Here is a 19,741-nt window from a genome sequence, read left to right as displayed (position 1 = left end):
TTTCTTAGTTGCTTACTGTGTTTCTTCAGAAAATAGCTGAGGCAAGTATAGGTGATATCCCTCCTTGGAGAGTGCTGCACTTGACCTTAAAGGTCTCGGTAAAGCCCGCCATCAACTAAGACCTGAAAAACTCTTCCATCGCATAACCAACTCTTTTCAAAGTATTGCCTCATCCTCTTTCTAATTCTGCACTGAAAACCCTTTCGTTTATCAGATGTCTGACTAGATTAGTTAATACTCGTTGCGGTCTCATTCTCCGTCATACTGTAGAAATGGGTTACTGACCGAACGATTCTTGTTGGCAGGTGAGCTGACGACAATAGAGGGACTGCTATGTGTATTCCCCTTCAGATACAACGGGCAGTTACACGACAATTGCACTTCAGTTGACGCTGAAGCACCCTGGTGTCCTACTCGGGTGAATAGAAGGTTGCGGCCGATTGTTACTGGATATTGTAGTGGTTGGTTACTTTTTTAATGTTTTGCGAAACTGTAAGCACAAAATAATGCTACTGATCCTTTCAGAAAAATATAACATCCAAGAAAAAATAGGTTGATGCAGAACATATATATATTTTTTTTATTTTGGGGAATATTTAAAAAAAAAAAAAAAAAAAAGATGGGATGGAGGAATATCTATATAATTATCAGTCTAAAAATAATTGAAATTAGATCTTGTAATTATAATCTAGGATATCCTGTTCGAAATAATTGACCTTATATTATTTTCTAGGATATGGAGAAATGCCTAGAGAGCCCTCACCCAAGAGTAAGTACTCTTTCATACATGCTGTATGCATGTTTCTTTTTGTTCCCCTGGAAATACAAAGTTTGCTGTGTGAATAGGACAGAAGGGATATCTGTATGGAGGTATGATAAAATGACGTAGGTGAAAGTTGGATCAGAGTTATAAGATGATTTGGCCTGCTCCAATGCTTTGCCTGTAATAGGGTCTTTGGCCAAGTCTATGGGATTGAATAGTAACATTTAAAATAATGTAAAAATCCGTAACAATAACATGAAAATTACGTGGATGAAATAAAATCTGTGACATTTTGCCTTTGATATGTTATAAATTTCAGTATTAACTTGTATAGGTACTTGAAAAAGATTACTTTTGTAGTAAGGAGGGAACTAATTGAAAATAACACGAAAGTTCTTTTGCTAATTTTTTCTTTACGGAAGGCGTAAGTAGAGTTACTGGGTTTATCACTCATTTTCCTTGTTTCTTTGTTAATGAAAAGAATCGTTCTTATCACACCAATGTGCCCATGCAAGGACCAGTGGTGAGTGTGTTGTCAAAACAAGTAGTTTATTACCCATAGACTAGCTTTGATACGGGAAAAAAATAACCTGACAACGCATTACATATAGATCATCTAACTCACGATTTGTTCATCACTCCAGTAAATTCTCTGGTTCTTCTTCTTTGTAGTTCCGCCTGTAACAGTGGATAACCATCTGTGCCAATTCCCTTTCGTTTGGAAGAACGTCACTTACCACAGGTGTACAAAGGCAGAAAGGTCCTCCCCATGGTGTGCTACTCAGCTTGACGAAATGAATCGGCCCCTGGCCAGTGGATATTGTTTTGGTAAGTCTTGGCCACCACTTCATATTCTGAAATGAAAGGCCTTGTTGTTTTTTTTATATTATACTGTCCCCACCCTGCCTGAATTTAAGCTTTGTAGATATGGATACAAGACCTATAGTTTAGGAACGTGCTACAAATAAACTACATACTGTTATACTCTGTGTCTGAAATCTGGGTCTGGATCAAATGTCAAATATTTTTGTATACTTGTAAGTAGAGTTGTATTTCTGTATACTTAAAGCATACATAAAGTATAAATAACCAGTAAACCGGATATGTATACTTTACAACATCATTTTCAACATGGCTGCTAATCCAAACTGGCATTCAGACTGATCTGAAATTAGCAACTGTCATTTCTTCTATATGCAAACTTAGAACATGCTGTCATGGTAGACATAGATTGATTTCCATCGTAAGTATAGAACCTGAATTCGACAGGAATATATATATATATATATATATATATATATATATATATATATATATATATATATATATATATATATATATATATATATATATATATATATTATATATATATATATATATATATATACACACATATACATTGTATGTATGTATCCAAGTCACACGATATTTGCAAATGATATGCTATTTTAGCGTGTTCCTTTTGGCTTCACCTGCTGCACCCTGTGTATATCAAATTTTCAAAATATTGCTTGGAATATAATATATACATTACACTATGGCAGCCACATATCGTGGTCTACTCAGTCCAGATTTCATCCAATCATGTATCATGTAGATCTGCCAGAAACATTTACCCAGTGTGCCAGAAACCAAACTGCTCTCAAGATCTTTATCCATCCGATAATTTTCGAATCCATTTGCCATTTTCAGATTCCCTGGTTGGCCCCATCCCGTCAAAACCAGCACCAACTGTATATAAGGGTAAGTAACTCGGAATAAGTTGTTTGATTAACTGGATCAGAGAGAGAGAGAGTTTTAAGACCTTAATTTACTGGTTGTGAAATAGGGCTCCTTAAAGAAGACTACTTCGTATTAACAGGAACCGAGATAATAAAAGAAGCAGACTTCACTGCTTCAACCTTTTCACAGGTAACAGCGAAACAAAGGGCGTGAATTCTGACTGGTTTTGATCTGGTTAAGGTAACACGAGTTCTCTTGACGATGTCTTAATAAAGGTAAAATCAGCCATTTCTCTCTGATACTTTGCATCTTACCATCCCGTGCTCTCCTGGTTTAAATACATATAATATATATATATATATATATATATATATATATATATATATATATATATATATATATATATATATATATATATATATATATATATATATATATATATATATATATATATATATATATACATATATATACATATATACATATATACATATATACATATATATATATATATATATATATATATATATATATATATATATATATATATATATATATATATATATATATATATATATATATATATATATATATATATATATATATATATATATATATACACACACATACATACATACATACTAGCTGACCAACCTGGCGCTGCCTGGGAAATCTCTGAATGACAACCGATAAATCTCTCTCTCTCTCTCTCTCTCTCTCTCTCTCTCTCTCTCTCTCTCTCTCTCTCTCTCTCTCTCTCTCTCTCATTCCTGTTAAGATAGTTGCTTCAGTTACATTGACCAGCATTTTTGACATTTTATATTTCACCGCTTCTCACCCCCCAGTTCCTATCAGGGCTGAACTTGGACTTGAAGAGCATTGGGAGTGTCTATTCTTCCTAGTGATCTCGAAAACCATGGATTAGACTTTAATATCTGTCATTTTTGACATTTTACTTTTCACCCCTTCTTACCCTCCCCCCTTCCTATTGGGGCTGAACGTGAACTTAAAGGACATCGGAAGTTTCACTGTTCATCTCAGCGACCTCGAAAACCATGGATGAGACACTAATATCTCATTTTTTATTATTTTTACACGTCACCCCCTTCCCACCCCTTCTCACCCCCTCCCTGTTGGGGCTGAACTTGGACTTGAAGGGCATTGGGAGTGTCACTATTCTCAGCGACCTCGAAAACTATGGATTAGACACTAATATATGTCATTTTGGTTATTTTTACACATCACCCCCTTCCCACCCTCCTCCCTGTCAGGGCTGAACTTGGACTTGAAGGGCATCAGGAGTGTCACTATTCATCTCAGCGACCTCAAAAACTATGGATTAGACACTAATGTCCATCATTTTTTGTAATTTTTGCATTTCACCCCCTTCTCACACCCAGCCTTTGGTGCTAGTGATGTCTTACCCCTACAGTGTTCTTTCCCTGAAATCACTCAATGTGTTTCAGAATGTATGTGGAACATACACACATGCACACATACATACATACATCCATTTATATATATATATATATATATATATATATATATATATATATATATATATATATATATATATATATATATATATATATATATATATATATATATATATATATATATATATATATATATATATATATATATATATATATATATATATATATATATATATATACATGTGTGTGTGTGTTTGTGTGCCAGCCTTCGTGTGTATTCAGCTTAAATACATTTTATCTTCATATTTTAACTCTTCACAAAATTTTACCCTTCATTTAACATGAACAATTTTCAGTCATTTCCCCCAAATTACAATTTCTAGTTCGCCTTCACCTTTTTGCAGGCAGAGGACTGGTGAAGAACCCTTGCGTCTTCCCCTTCGTGTACAAAGGGAAAACGTACACCAACTGTACTCAGAAAGATTCCATCGTGTCTTGGTGTGCTTATGAAGTGGATTCCTTCCGGCATCCTACCAGAGTGGGCTGCTGTTCAGGTGAGAGGAAAGAAAGAGAATGGGAAGGAACGGAGGAGTTCATAAAATTATTTAGAGGAAAAAGGGATTTTGACATAGAAATGTGCTAAATGGAACCATTTCACTGGGTGACACAGGTCGAGCCCAGAAAAGGGATTTTTCTATGGTCAAGCACTTTCTGTACTTGATTTCTTTGAGTAAAGAGCAAGCGCAGTTATGAACAATTGTTTAGGGACGTTCCATTCCTGTCTGATATATTTATTTCCGTATTTACTCTATGTACTCATTCAGGTTATAAAATTTTCTAATTGGATTTGAAACATGTCTTTTTTCGGTTATATAAACACAGGCATCTAAGATGGATTTGGGTAATAAATAAAAGTCATTCAGTAATGCTTATTACTTTGCATATATGTTGCTATTGTGTGCACGTGTACATTTCTTTTCACGAAAATTTTAGCCATTGTTTTAGAGGTGGGTTTTAACATAAAAAGCCCACCTTGCTCCTACCTCATCCGAGTATCAAACCGTGGTGCGAGTGTCATTATAACCACAAAATTTGTAGACATGTATCCAAATAAAGAGCTTAGAACAGTAATATAGGAATGTACACGTATTTCATAAAACTCTTCTTGGTTATTGTGTAAAACTCTGAGATGGGACACTCTTCTTGGCAACAATGGGGATTTCGCTACTCACAAGTCCTCAAGAGAGACTGGAATATACAGTAACTTGAATATTGCATTACTGTTACTGATTTGACTGATATTGTTGTTTATGTATGCACGTTTATATATTTGACTGTTGCTATATTTTTGTCTATTATTTACCATAGTTTTGAATTTCTTGCCTTCTCTCCTTTTCCAAAAAGGCAGTCTATTTTGAAAGACAACAGATCACTACTATTTCTTGTAACCACTACCTATTTCTTTTAGTACTATTACTACTACAAATACTGAATACTGTACTACTACCACTACTGTTCCTAGCATTTATAATAGTAACTGAAGTAATTAATAACTATATTAATTACCAATCTTCTGTTTATTCAGGGTCAGGGGAACCGGCTAAGCTGAAGGTGAAGCCTGGACATCACGGTACGTTTCTGCTCACGAACGGAAATTGCTCCTTGCCTGAAATCTTTGTCAGAATTGGCCTTCTTAATCAGAATGGAAAATCTTACCGACATATATCATGGAATAGTAACAGTTCTAGAAACTGTAGTAATTTTTGCCATCAAGTGCCTAACGTTAACCGCATTCTTATTTATTGGATGCAGGTTTGTGTCCTGCCACGGTCGTCAAAGTTTCTTTACTTGTGTCTCTATTTTGATCCTAGGCTTCATAGTGGCAAGCTTATCCAAAAAAAAAGTGAATAAATTGAGAAGTTAAGGCATCATTGTGGCTACTACAAATATATATAATATATATATATATATATATATATATATATATATATATATATATATATATATATATATATATATATATATATATATATATATATATATATATATATATATATATATATATATATATATATATATATATATATATATATCTATATCTACACACACACATGTATATATATATTTATAACAAATGTCAACTAAAAGTATTTAAAAGTTCTTACCTGTGTCTTGGCAGAGTTCGATGTGGTGAGTCAAATGACAGACGACGGTGAAGAGTGCATTTTCCCTTTCTTGCACAATGGCAAGTGGCACTATACTTGCATCTGGACGCCTGGCACCGAGAGGCCCTGGTGTGTCACCCTCGTTGACCCGTTCGGACGCACTGTATCATCTGGCTACTGCTTGAGTAAGGACTGAATTCTCATTTTCTTAAACTCTTCAGTTCATTTTTCTTGGCCGTCGAAGCTTTCCTTATCCTTACCCATTTCCGGAGAGTTCTTTTGTTTTTCATTGAATTGCATGTTTGTTGATGACTCTTATTTTTCATGCAATTTCTGTTTATTTATTTTTGTACCGTTTTTCAAGTCAGTGCCTTCTTATTCGTAAACTGTATCCGAGGTCCTTGGGTTAAGTGAGATACAATAAGAACATCTCTTATGAAGTAAGATATGTAATGGCATTTCATGAAGTTGCTTTGCATAGAGGTCTTTCATTTCAAAAGAAAAATAGGCTTTCATTGATAATTATGTGAGTATTAACTGAATTTTAAATTCTATTAAATATTATAAGTTACAAAAATGCAGTTCTGAAGGCAGGATGGAGAAAAAACACAACTTACTTTTTCTGTACGTTCCAGCGATGTAATGTGTGGATTACACACATTACATCGCTGTAATACATATACAATAAGCTCACAATATGCAGTATGTGCAGAAAATCCGCCGACATCACTCTCCCCTTCGTCCCAGATGGCAGGTAAAGGTCGCAGTAGTGAGGGACCTATCTAACTGCTCACCTGTGGTATATATTGAAAACAGTTGTAATTGATTGTTGTAAAGGACTGCCATCAGAAAACATCAACATACCTCAAGGATAGAAATCTAGATGTACAGCCCTACTAATAATTTGCAGGAAATTATTGGAAAGCATTCAGATAATATGACTGTACCAACCAAAAATTGAATTGTTGATTCCAGTTACTGGAGAACAGTGCCTTCGAAATGAGTTGTACTTGTTGGGGTGCACCAGATATATGAAAGCCATCTGGATGATCATTTCCGAGATTCAAAAGAAGAGAATCTTCTTGTTACGGTTGGTTTATCCCACAAATTTACTTGAAAGATGTTTGGTGAGACGTCAGATTGTTAACAAGCCATGCATGCCTTTGGAATTCGTTGTGCAGCTTATTGGTACAGGTACTGGGAGGCTTTTGAATCTGCGCAGAAGACAGACGCTCAGTAGTGGGAAAACAATGGACAGCCTCTTGAAGAGACTAACTGAGAACAGCACTTCAGCCGGAGAGTTCCCTGAATAAGTTTCCTGACCTCAGACACTAGTTCTTGAAACACAGAATTCTTTTGAAAATCACTAATTGATCATTCAGTTTCTGTGCTCTAGTTTCCTAGAGATATATGATATATTGCATAAGTAAATCTGCTATCTGCAAAAAAGAAAATCATAAGGATTTCTGGGCGAGTCTGTCACCAAAATATGGTTCCCTATACCACTGTGGTAGGACACCACAAGTATGGTCCACAGTCAGTTCCTCTGTATGTGGCAAAAATGAAGATGCTGTCTATTATTAGATACACTGATTAAAGAAGTATTTATTGGGAAGGGAAATGAAGATCCTCCAGATGAAGCCTCTCCTGACATGATTCTAGAGCAGACGTCCAGTAATGCTGATGTACAGGGAGAAAGTGATATGGATGGCTGAGTTCTTCTAATGCTGACACTCAAAATAAACTGGTGGACGCAATGCCTGTCACTGGTGCCATTACTGAAACCATTTTTGGAACTGTTGTAAGACTGAAGACCTTCCATGCTCAAAACACAAAGGAAAAAAAAAAGTTGCTGAGAAGTATCTACCAAACAAAAGTGATGTAGCTGCTGCACTACTGCAAGTAATATAAATCTTTGCCTGTGGCAGGAAAAGTGACTTCCCGAACGGTTAATGCTGCCCTACGGGATTGCACCAAAACACTAAACCCACCTGTTATGACCGAGACCATTTCACCATGGAATCATCCCCCTTTTATCTGTAATGGGGAAGTTCCGAACTAAAGCTGAAAGTCACAAACGGAGGATTGGCTCCCCATGGATACCAATGAGCCAACCCTGAAAGACAGTGCCACCAAAAGAGTCCAGATCGTCTTTGGGGTGGCTGACCTTACCCACAATTCTCACATTTAGCCTCGAATGCAAACCCCATGCCAACTATGATCTCTCCTGTTCATCCAAGCAGTAAATTTTGAGGAATGTGTTCATATCCAGATTGTATACCAAGTACCTGATGTTGATACTTGGAAGTAGTAGCCCTAGAAATTTGGAAGAAAGTTTTTAAAATATGAAAGAGATTGAAGTATTAATGAGGTGGAGAAAGAATCTGGTGAGAGATATTTAGACTGAAACTAGGAGGACACTGTTTCTCCTCCTTTTTGAGAACTCTCTCGCTTGTCACATGGTTTCAACATACAAAAGCCATGCGCTCCAACAAAGTAGTCTCTCATTGAGAAGGGCTATATAGAATAAATCCCTTTGATTTATTGTACATATGTGCTAGTCCTGGAATTTTTTTTAAAGAAATGGACAACCTTTCAGCTTAGCCATCCCATTAAATTTCAATGAGGCATTCAGTGTTGTCTAATAAAATTATTAGGTTAGAGACAACACAGATATCTTTTAGCAGGTGCAGTTTTGCAAAATGCGCAGGAAATCCTTTACAGTCAGAAAATCAACAAGCTTTTGCTTAATCTCTCAGCAAGGATAACAGTGAAACCATATGAAACAAATATTTCAGAACCTAAAACAAAATATTTGAAATATAATTTAAAGACCTCAGTCAACAAAATTGAAGAGGACTGATTTTTGTTTTACCAGAATCCTGGACCACCTCAGAGTCTGCGATTCTGAGATCCCACTTAAGACACAGATGAACATTTAAGGTCCTGTCCACATTAGCCACCATGTTTTAGATGCAAGATAGCTTTGAGCTTTCATTTGAAATTCCACCCTTTCACACAGCTTTGGTGATTCCCTTCCCAATCCGTATGAGAGTCAGTATAAGAAGATATACTTCTAAAATGATAAATTTCTCAAAATCAACTTTTATTTGCCAGCGGAGAGCTTTTTTAACAGAATATTTAACACTGACAAAGTTTACCCTTAAAATGATATATACCTCAACTCTGAATAACTCTCTCTTCTATGGCTCACCACGCTATTATATACATGGAGGTAAGAGTGTCTTTTTTGGTAAATCAGTAATTGAACTTGGACATAGAATAACTCATCTCTAGAGTTTTATGTTTCTCTAAAATATATAAAACATGTCTTTCAGGTGGCCCACAAAATCGGCTTGTTTCTGGTGGTAAGTAGTCTTCTTTATTCAGTAAAATACACAAAGTAACAGTGAGTGATTTATCCCTGTAATTATATAAATTTCAAAACTAAATAATTTGTTTCTTGCACGTGGTCACAGTATTTTTTATACCAGGAGATCAGTGCCTTTTTGTGTCAAATGCTTACAGTTACTATGGAATTATTTATTTTTGAAATTGAATAAATTGTTCGCTTGAAGTTGCGCACAGGATTATATGCCAGGAGATAATTAGTCGTTTTTGTACCTCAAAAACTGAAAAACAATACTGTTTTGAATTATTTATTCCAAAAATTATATCTTTCCAAATCGAATGATTTATTCCAAAAATATATCTCTCTCATAAATAAGTAAATTGTTCTTTGTTGGCGGCTCACAATATTTTTGTAGAGGTAAGTAGCATTTTTTTTAATAATAAACTGAAAAGAAATACTGAATGATTCATTCCAGAAATTATAACCTTATCCAAACAAAAAATTTATTCCAAAAATTTTGTGTTTCTAAACTAAATAATCTGTTTCTTGCAGGTGCGTCATCGGGATTTTATAGGCCCAGTGGTAGGTAATGGTCATTTTTTATCAAATAAAAAAACTGGAAAGTAATATTGAATAATTGATTCTAAGAAATATATCTTTTCAAGACTAAACATATTTTCCGCAAGGTGCTCACAGGATTACTACATGCCGGGAAGTAAGTCATGCCTTTTCGTGAATCAGAGACTGAAAAGTGACACTGAATGATTTATTCCCAAAATTATAAGCTTTCTGAAAACCAAATAAATCGTTTCTTGCAGGTGGTCCTCAGGATCGTAATAGGCAAGGAGGTGAGTAGTGCCCTTTTTATAAAATTAAACACCAGACATAAACACAGAACTACAGTATATAACTGTACTCTGTAATGGATTTTTCTTTCCATATGTCCATTTACCAGTAAAAACCATCGATTCCTTTAACCCCCTAGGCCTAGGAACTTATATTGAATTACTTAGCACTTATTTGAGTTACAGGGACTTAAAAGGGCAAAAGTAAATCAAACACAGAAGGTTTTGCCAAAGACCGCGATCAGCATTTGGGAGAAATTGCAAGTTAAGCTTCGGAAAATAAGTAAAAACTGAGCTAAGCTGAATGCACTTTTTCCTCCTTCGTTCACCATTTACGCGTGACTTGAAATTTACGTTAGTCAGGAACTACGCCTCGTCTGCCTAGAAAAGTCAAATGAAGATTATTCTGAAAATTCGGTATGGATATTGAAAACTAATGAAAACCTCAACCTAGATCGAGAACGTTTGCTACCTTTGAAACCTTAAACATCTAAAAGGGATGAAAATATCTTTGAAGCAACGAGACTTAGGTGAATGCAATACAAAAGTTCGCGGTTATTGTATGTTATGAAAGATTCAAACAGTCAGCCTTCAGGAAAACTTTACTATAGACAATTAAATAAAATTAAATCAGTCTCTCAAAGGTATATCAATTTACTTTTGCCAACGAAACCTTTTGCCAGCAAAGAAAAAAAATGTCACGTCTCGAAAATGAGACTAGAACGTTTTTGCTGCATGCTAGTGTTCACACGCTGTTGCAGGTGTAATAAATAGATTGTGTTTATAAATAAATTCTAATGAAAACACTTATTTTCTGATGGAGTTAGATGATAAAAGAAACATGAAATAGAATTGGGAACTACCGTTTTAGATTTCAGTCGACTAATAAAAGCTTTTCCCACGTTCATTGATAAAGCTATCATCCTCGTCGTTCGAAAAATTCTGTCAAATGTCTCATTTTAAGTTGTTTAAGAATTGTGCATAAGGGCAAAGAAATATAAGATCCTGTTCCTATGTAGATCTCTGCTTTTTGCTAGTCTTGGGCCTAGGCATTGCCTATAAAGATAAAAAAGATTTAAAATCGTTCATTGCATGTTTCTAAAAATTATTATCAGCTTAGTTGGAAGTGGCTCAGCAGATCACCCTGTGGTGGGTGATGAGTAGTTTTTTCGAGGTAAGTGAAAACTGACTGAATGATTTTTACTGAAAAATGATGGTTCTCAAAACTAGATAATAATGTCTTTGTTTTTAGTTAAAAAATGAATATTGTCATAAAATGAGTTCACTCGAACAATATACAATTATATAATGAACTGAATATTCCTTGCAGGTGGCACTTCACCTGCTGAAGCTGGAGTTGGTAAGTAGTGTTCCTTTTGTTTAACTAAAACTGAAAGTTAATAATGAATATTTAACGCCTGAAAACTTATCAGTACTAGATAAAATATTACTCGAAGCTGATTCACCAGAAGAATTTTGTTTTCAAACAAAAATTTAAAATTTACCTTAGTCATTTTATGCTTAATGCTAAGTGGTGTTGGTCTCGCCAAAAGGCCGGGAACATACTTCAAGTTCGCTCGGCACTTTTTTGAGTCCCAGTGTCCCACATAGGAAAAAGGTAGTTTCCTATGAAGCTTCTATAAAGCTCAAGAGATTAGCAATCTGCTGGGCAGGTCTGCAAGGTGGCAAAGCCCAGTCATGCAAATCCCTGTATGCCCGGTCCTGAGTTTACAGATATTAACATAGTGTTAAAAACGAATCAGTGTGATGTCATCATTCTATTACTTTTCTGTGGCTTTTCCCTTTCCCTTCAAGGGCAGATATATGAAACATCTCAATGACACTGTCGGGTTTAATTTTCGAATATAGTGGAGCCATAACTAACAATTTTTCCTCTCGAATGAGTTTGTTAGAAATTGGTTTGAATGGTGAAAATTTACCGTTGTGTTATGGCTCTTTATAATAATAGGGAAAACAAGTTTGAATGCACAAAAAGAGTCGTGATATCACTGGGTGAAAACACATTTCTTTCAGTTCTTGTTGCTTGTGGAGGAAAGCATACTTTGCAGAGATACACTTATATGATGAAATGAAAGTCATGTTTTATTTGATTTTACAGTCACCACAGTCAACTTCTTTCCAAAATTAACTGCAATGTATATAGTAACATTTACACTTTAAAAGGTATAACTTCTGTGGACATTCATTGACTTTTGCTACACCTGTTTGTTATTGTTTTTTCTTAAATTTCTCAGTACATTGGTGAAAATTATACTTTTACATTATCTTAACACCTTTTAGCATCATAATTTGAGAATCGCCGTGCTGGGCAGAGAGAACAACGGTTTAAGAAGATTGTAAGTTACACAATTTTGGTAATGAGCGGGCAAAGCAACCGCTCTAGCATTGAATGATTTGTATTACGGGATTTATCTGACGAGACTTTTGATGTTAAGAAATTAAAATGTCAAAATTTTATTTTTTGAGGAAATCCTTTCTCATATGCAAAAACAAAGATCATAGTAGTTTCCCAGCATTAATTTAATACTGTTTTGTTTATGATTCTAATAACATGTCTTAATTCATTAGTAAATTTTGAACTACGGTATGTACCTCTCCAAAATTCTTAGAATATGTTGGAAGTAATATTAAGTTTATTCTTGAACACCATTTGTACATTCTTCACTCGGTTATCTTCCTGGGTGGAAGGAATACAGTACAGTGGATCAAGTGAATGAGTTTGTGTGATCTGATTGGTTGAGTCTAGAAGTGCACTCCCCTTCATATGCTGAATTTGGTAAATGACAGAGACTTGATAATAGTGATTCTTTGTAGGGTTGTAGATCTTTGTTGAAATGGTGTCATGGTCAGACCAGTTTAGAGGAATGAGGGGATCCTCATTCGATAGAGCACCAGAATATCTGGACCACATTCATCATCTGAAGAGGATCCTCTACAGGGGCTGGATAATATTTCATCAACTCTTAAGATGAACTGAATATTATAAAATTATAATAAACCTAAACTATTGTTTGCAGATGACCAGCCATATGAGTCCGAGTCACAAGACTATATTCCAATTGGTAAGTAGCATTTGTTTTCTGTTAAATCAAAAATCACAATTAGTGCGGAAGTTTTTTCCTAAGTTTTTCAAAACTAAATGGACTTATTTACAGATGGCTTACCAAATTTTTTTGTGCTTAGTAGTTTAAATGATAATCAATACTGATTGATCCACTTTTAGAACTGAACAATTTAAAAAAAAAAACTAAATGGATTCGTTCTTGCAATTTGCTCTCCATATTTGATTATATCAGGTAGTAGGAGGTGTTTGTATTGCCGTTAAGTTGCTATTCGTTGCGAAAAGCTTGACCCATAATATCCGGGAGCTGATATTGAATCCATTTAACTTGTGTAAGCCGTGTTATGAAAGGCCGGTGGGTGATAGGTATGTGTCAACCAAACTGGTCATTTGGTAGATGTAGCTGGATTACTAGAGATGATCGGAACCTTCTAGTATGTTTTCTTAATACTGTATTGTTAGCGATGGTCAGCTAACACCCTCGAAATTTCATGTTCTTTAACTGTTTCTTTTCATTGTAGAATTTTCCCTCTCTCTTATTTTACATTATTCTGTGCTTTCAGGATACCAACCAATATCCACGACAAGGGGCAAAAAATGTATCTTCCCATTCTGGTATGCTGGTCGATGGTACTCCAACTGTACCAACACTGACCATCACAAACCATGGTGTGCCATCGCAGTCAATGCTAAAGGGGGTGTCATCAGCGCGGACTATTGCATACTAGGTAAGTAAACACAGAACCCTCCGTTCTGAGGCTCTAAATTAATGGTCCCTCTGGTATCATACTGTGTGTACTGTTAGGGTGCATTCAGGAATTTGGTGTGTATGAAGAAACATCACCTTAATAAAGAATTACAGCAGAATTTGAAATTCTGGAAAATTTTGAAAAATAGCTTTTCTACTGTAATGCCACAGGGATTGGATGGGTATCACTAAAAAGGTCAACTCTGTCACACTTAAAACCCAATCAGTGACAAAATTTGTACCACTAATTTTCACATATTGAATTTGACGATTAAAGGAAAAAGAGACGAGCTGGATAATGCCATTATAGATTTTATTCATTTTCTTGTTGGAAAGGCACTCCAGCTCTGTAAACTAAAGGTAACCATTTATCACAGTAATACAACATGGTAGTTTGAAACGAGAACAGACGAGTAATGACGGATATGTGAAGAGAGTTTATTTTTGAGGTGAAACTTACCCTCCATCAATAGCTTTATCTGCAGTTACAATGACATCCAGAGGTCACAGCCTCAAGCAGTCTTGTCTCTTCCAGAAGGTCAACCGACAATTTTACTCCATGTAAAATGACAGAGTGGGTGTTGGTGAGGGCCCTTTCTTTTGCTACTGAAATGATGTGGCTCTAGAACCATTATAGTAGTATGAGTTCAAAGATAATGACAGTGATATCATTCTTTGTTTGGTCAACTCCTGAGCTGTTGCCGGGCGTGGATGTCATCATGAATATACTCGACATCGATCAGGAATCTGACATGGCTGAGGATGTTTAAGGTGACTTGTTTATGAGACAGTGTTACCCCTTGGCATACTCTCTGCAGGTTACATATACACCTTTAACAGTCTGGATGTGCAGATGGCCTTGATGGCATGCTTGCACGTCACCGAATTCAGTGTGAGTGCCGGTTGTCCTTCTGCACCGAGCAAGAGAATGACTGTCTACATTCGTCTCAGGTGAATTTCAAAAGCCAAGGTAAAAGGATTGAGATACTTTCTATTTAAATGCTCAATGCTGGCTTTTAGGTTAGTAGATTCATTTTAATGAAAATAGGTTGGCTTAGGCATGAGAGAAACTAAGAACCAATCATTTAGCCGACTTTACCATTAAAGTTCTTTATTCTTGTCAAATATTGAAAGACACAACATCCTTGGTCTTTTTACCTTGACTTACAAAATTCACCTCAAGGGTTTGAATTATGTCTCTGTCTGTTGGTGCTTGTTTAGTCGAGGCATAGTTCAGAGGTTAAAATGTTCATTATGTATAATTATTTTTTATTTTACTAGAAATTTCATCATTTTCATGATTTTACGTGTGCTAAAAATGTCTCAAAATCATGCTTATTTATTATTCTGAAGTTGTGCTGGAGACAACACGAATAATTAAAACACCATACAAAAATTATAAATTTATCAGCAGTATTAAGCTGTCTGCATGCAAGATTCTTGGGTGTGAATAGATTCATTATCCATTACTACACGAAACAATAAGGCTGTCACCTACTTCACCAAAACCAGGACATAAATCCTGCCACTTCGACGTACACAGCAGATGTGCTGACGGGTGTTAATATTCATAATCTAAGCTACATTTTTATGCGTAATTAATCTTTCTACTCTGCATTTCGTTGCAGGAAGCTCCCCGGCCACAACTACGCCTCCCACAGGTGAGTTGAGAGAAAAATAAGGGTCAGCATAATAAATACTATGGCCTTTTGGCTCTGGGAAGTTTCAAGGCAAAACCTTGATAGTTTTCGTAATTTTGTGTAATTTGTTCGTGGCCTCTTTTGCCCTATTTTATTTTTACAAAATTTCACTGCAGAATTTCACAATCAGCCCTGTTGTTCAGATTATCCATGTTTGCTAATACAGTATAATACTAATATTGAAATTCTGTTACCTCGAGTGTCTGTCGGTATGTGCATGTTTGTGTGTGTGTGTGTGCACACGCACGAAACAGTTTAGAGATTAGAATGATGGTTTTGTACAGTTTTGTCATTTGTTGTTTACTTTACATTATAATTATTTTCATTATTATTATGATGAAAATTATTATTATTAGCAGTAGAAAATTTATAAATGTATTTGAGAAAAATCAGTTACAGCACTTGTTTTCGTAACGTACCTTCAATATATTGGGCTAGACTCAAGAAGACCTTTTTGAAATAAACTGAAAGAAAATTTCAGGAGAGAGAATGACAGTCGGACACTCGGTGAATCGTCTGAGGTGAACTTCGAGAGCCAAAGTGAAAACATTGTGTAACTTTTTCTTTTAAAAACTCTGCATGCTTTTAGGTTAGCAATATATATATAGAGAATGATATAATTTTCTAACTACCCTATTTGCTAACCAAAAATTGCATATTAATTTGATGAAAAGAAGTTGCTTTAAGCATAAGTAAAATAGGAACCTATAACTGAGCGGTCTCGATCACCAAATTTCTTCCTTCTCTTGTGTCATTTCACCCTGGCTTTCGAAGTTCCTCAAGTGTCTGCCTGTCTGTCTGTGTCGCAGTTCAGATATTGGAGTGATGACTTTGCACTCGTATTTTGCTATTTATACTAAAAATCCTATCTTTTTTATTTTACTTATGCAAAAAACTTGAAGATGATCCATCCTTTCACCTATTTCTTTTTCTGAAACTGCAAAAAAAGGATTTTGACAAAGGAAAAATCTATTTCTGGAGAGGGGCCCGTGTCACCCGGTGAAATAGTCCATTCAGCACTGCAGAGACAATAAATAAAAATAATCATTATTAGGATTATTTTTCTGTTTTTATGTAAGATTATTGTACTAGAGTGGATTTATGAGCGATGATTGTGAAAAAGCCTCCAAAATTAGGGTTATCACCAATTTCACCGACGCAGGATATACGCCCACCCACTCTCACGTGCTTGCAGACAAGGTAAATGTACTAAGAAGCTGCTGATATTCTGAATTGTTAACCTCAGCTGCATTTGTACGCGTGATTAATCTTTCGACTCTTTATTTCATTGCAGGAAGCTCCCCAGTCAAAGATACACGTCCCAAAGGTGAGTTCAGAGAACCTACTGTCGCAATATTACAGAAGGCCTCTTTGCTTTGGAAAATTTCAAGGGAAACCTTGTAGTAGTTGTTTGATTTTGTTGCATTTTGTTCTTGACCCCTTTTGCCCTTTTTTATTTTGTAGGATTTCTTTGTCGAATTCCACAGTCACGCCTGTTATTAAGATTATCCATATCTGATAGTGGCATACAAATGTTGTTGGAAAATTGTATATAACAGAAGTATTGATTATATAAAAATTTATGATAGTATTAGATGAGATTATTTTTAGCAATGATTCAAGCGAAATTACTTGTGAAAAGCGGATAATTAGTTTTTTTCCATTTCTTTGCTTGTCTGTAGGACCAGTTACTGCTCAGAATGTGACGGAGAATGGGATCAAATGTGTCCTGCCATTCGTGTACGGAGGAAAGAAGTTCTGCCAGTGTACGTGGGAGGGGGATACAAGGCCTTGGTGCGCCACTAGTGTCGACTTGGACCGCCATGTTGTCACAAGAGGATATTGTAGAGGTAGGATTCACAATCTCTTATCCCAAGACACACACACACACATATAATGTAGAGGATTAAAGCAAAGATAAGAGCCACTGCCCAGAATTCTTAAACTGCTGCTGCTGCAAGAAAAAGAAGTCCACACAGTCAGCTACCTCATGCAGTTACACAAATTCATCAGTACCACAACAAACCTTCCTACATACACCACAGCACTCACTGCCCACCACTGTCTTGTACGTACCTTTGTAATTTGTGGTTGTTAGGTTCCTGCCGCTCCTCCATCTCCATTTGCACTCATTCTAGGCAACCCTTCACTGGTCTCTCTCTCCCCCTCCCTCCCAACATTTTCAAATTAAAACCCCATTTCTTCAGATTATCGTTCTTCATTTTCTCTCAGTGATCAGAACTCAAAAGTATGATCCATTTTTTCACCCATTGTTCACCTTTTTACCACACTGTATTTTTACATTTCTCACCCTCCAATTCCTCTTACACCACCAGTCTTATGCAAACAACGATTTATACCATTTTTCATTGCTCACCAGCCACTCCACACTTCAAACATGACTCCTTTCTTATCCCGCAACTTTGTACCTGCACCTCCCAGCCTTTCCCTCATTTTTGGTAGTTATTCATAAAATTATTAAACAATCATGACACTGTGAAGTATCATATAAGACCCAGTATCATTTCCTGTCCCATCAGCTTGTCCTAACATAAGCTTTGATTTCATCATTGGAAACTATTCAGTGCCCTCAATAACTGACCCTTACAGCTTGCTTCCTCATCACACTTTAGAATATATGACATCAATATCAGTGCATTAAAAAAGTTTCTCCAAGTTCACGCACAACTTTTCATTTGACTTCCAAACTTCCTTAATCACTACGTCATAAAGACTAACCTACCTTTCCTGTGCTATTCCCTTAACGATCCTCCTGTTATTCTTAACCCATGCTTTACCGTACACTTCCCTTGTCAACTTAAAGTTTCAAATATTTCAATATTGCTCATGAGTGGCAGACGTAAGGAAATGCTGTTGTGCTGACACACAATATCCAAGACATCAAACATACATATGATCAGTGCCCAGGTCCACCCTCCACCCAAGCTAGGACCAGGGAGACGAGGAATTAGCTGGTTATGACTCAGCAGGTAGACCTAAGGGTCGCCCACAAATACTTCATCAGTTTTAGCTGAATTTCGAAAATGGCTTGTTTTTGTATGCTGTGATTTCAATGTTCCTTTCATTTGCATATGAAAAGGAAAAACATAATGATTGTTTCGTGATTTTATGGTAAATTATTACTTTTGGAAACTGGTGCACTTATTCCCTCTGTCATCTTCAGTGAAGGCACTTGGGGAACAGGTTGACAAGGACGAACGACCAGGTGAACGACCAGGTGGTGATGGGGACGGTGCCGAGAAAGAGTCACTTGATACGGAGGATCTACAGTGGGATGTAACACCTTCCACAACAACAACAACACCAGCTGGGAGTTCTGGCCAGACAGACAAGCCTTCCACTACTACTGTTGCAGGTAAGTATATTCTAAATAACGCTGTTGCGTAGGATTTTCACAGAAATCCTCTGAGGTCCCTTCATTTACACTTTCAGATTGACCCTCTTATAAATACAAAATAATATCACTGCTTATGAGAAATCAGGAAAATCATTAATATGTGTATTTTCTCTAAAGAGAGAAGTAGTAAGTATCCAAAATTCTAATTAGCAAATCTTACATCCGAATTCTTCACTAGTGTAACCCACAAGCCAAGATAACTAAATTGGCAATCCCAAATACACAAACAACGAAACAATAAAAAATAGCCAACTAGCCAAATAAAAAAGCTGAACAAGAAAAAGTATTACCAATAAGGCCTCAATAAAACAACAAATGCAGTTTCTGCTGTTGATGTTAAGTAATCTCCACCATAATAAGGCAACACAAGTGACTCTTGTCAAACTCCATTTACTCAATAAATGATCAAATTTTTTCACTAAGCTTCCAGCATCACCAGGGCCAAAGCCTATCTGTGATCTTTTAGTGAAAGTCTGGTACTAGTGGCAAAAATTTGAAATGAACTACTCA

The 19,741-nt window shown here is 35.9% G+C and overlaps 1 protein-coding gene across 2 annotated transcripts in view; it reads left to right on the top strand.

Annotated features, from left to right (window-relative positions):
• The window catches only part of LOC136848836 (uncharacterized), a 74,964-nt gene that overhangs the window by 49,365 nt on the left and 5,858 nt on the right, over positions 1-19,741 (top strand). For both annotated transcript variants that reach the window (XM_067121579.1, XM_067121578.1), the window contains exons 32-48: positions 306-461; positions 734-769; positions 1,436-1,591; positions 2,456-2,506; positions 4,326-4,475; positions 5,507-5,551; positions 6,101-6,271; positions 9,425-9,454; positions 9,991-10,020; positions 10,257-10,286; positions 11,614-11,643; positions 13,322-13,366; positions 13,929-14,093; positions 15,742-15,774; positions 17,108-17,140; positions 17,496-17,663; positions 18,998-19,189. In XM_067121579.1, coding sequence (XP_066977680.1) covers positions 306-461; positions 734-769; positions 1,436-1,591; positions 2,456-2,506; positions 4,326-4,475; positions 5,507-5,551; positions 6,101-6,271; positions 9,425-9,454; positions 9,991-10,020; positions 10,257-10,286; positions 11,614-11,643; positions 13,322-13,366; positions 13,929-14,093; positions 15,742-15,774; positions 17,108-17,140; positions 17,496-17,663; positions 18,998-19,189 — 1,521 coding nt within the window. The remainder of the gene's footprint in view (positions 1-305; positions 462-733; positions 770-1,435; positions 1,592-2,455; positions 2,507-4,325; positions 4,476-5,506; positions 5,552-6,100; positions 6,272-9,424; positions 9,455-9,990; positions 10,021-10,256; positions 10,287-11,613; positions 11,644-13,321; positions 13,367-13,928; positions 14,094-15,741; positions 15,775-17,107; positions 17,141-17,495; positions 17,664-18,997; positions 19,190-19,741) is intronic.

Source organism: Macrobrachium rosenbergii, chromosome 19, assembly GCF_040412425.1.
Source record: "Macrobrachium rosenbergii isolate ZJJX-2024 chromosome 19, ASM4041242v1, whole genome shotgun sequence".
Taxonomy (NCBI): domain Eukaryota; kingdom Metazoa; phylum Arthropoda; class Malacostraca; order Decapoda; family Palaemonidae; genus Macrobrachium; species Macrobrachium rosenbergii.
The sequence above is the reverse complement of the archived record's forward strand: the minus strand, read 5'-3'. Positions and strand labels throughout refer to the sequence as shown.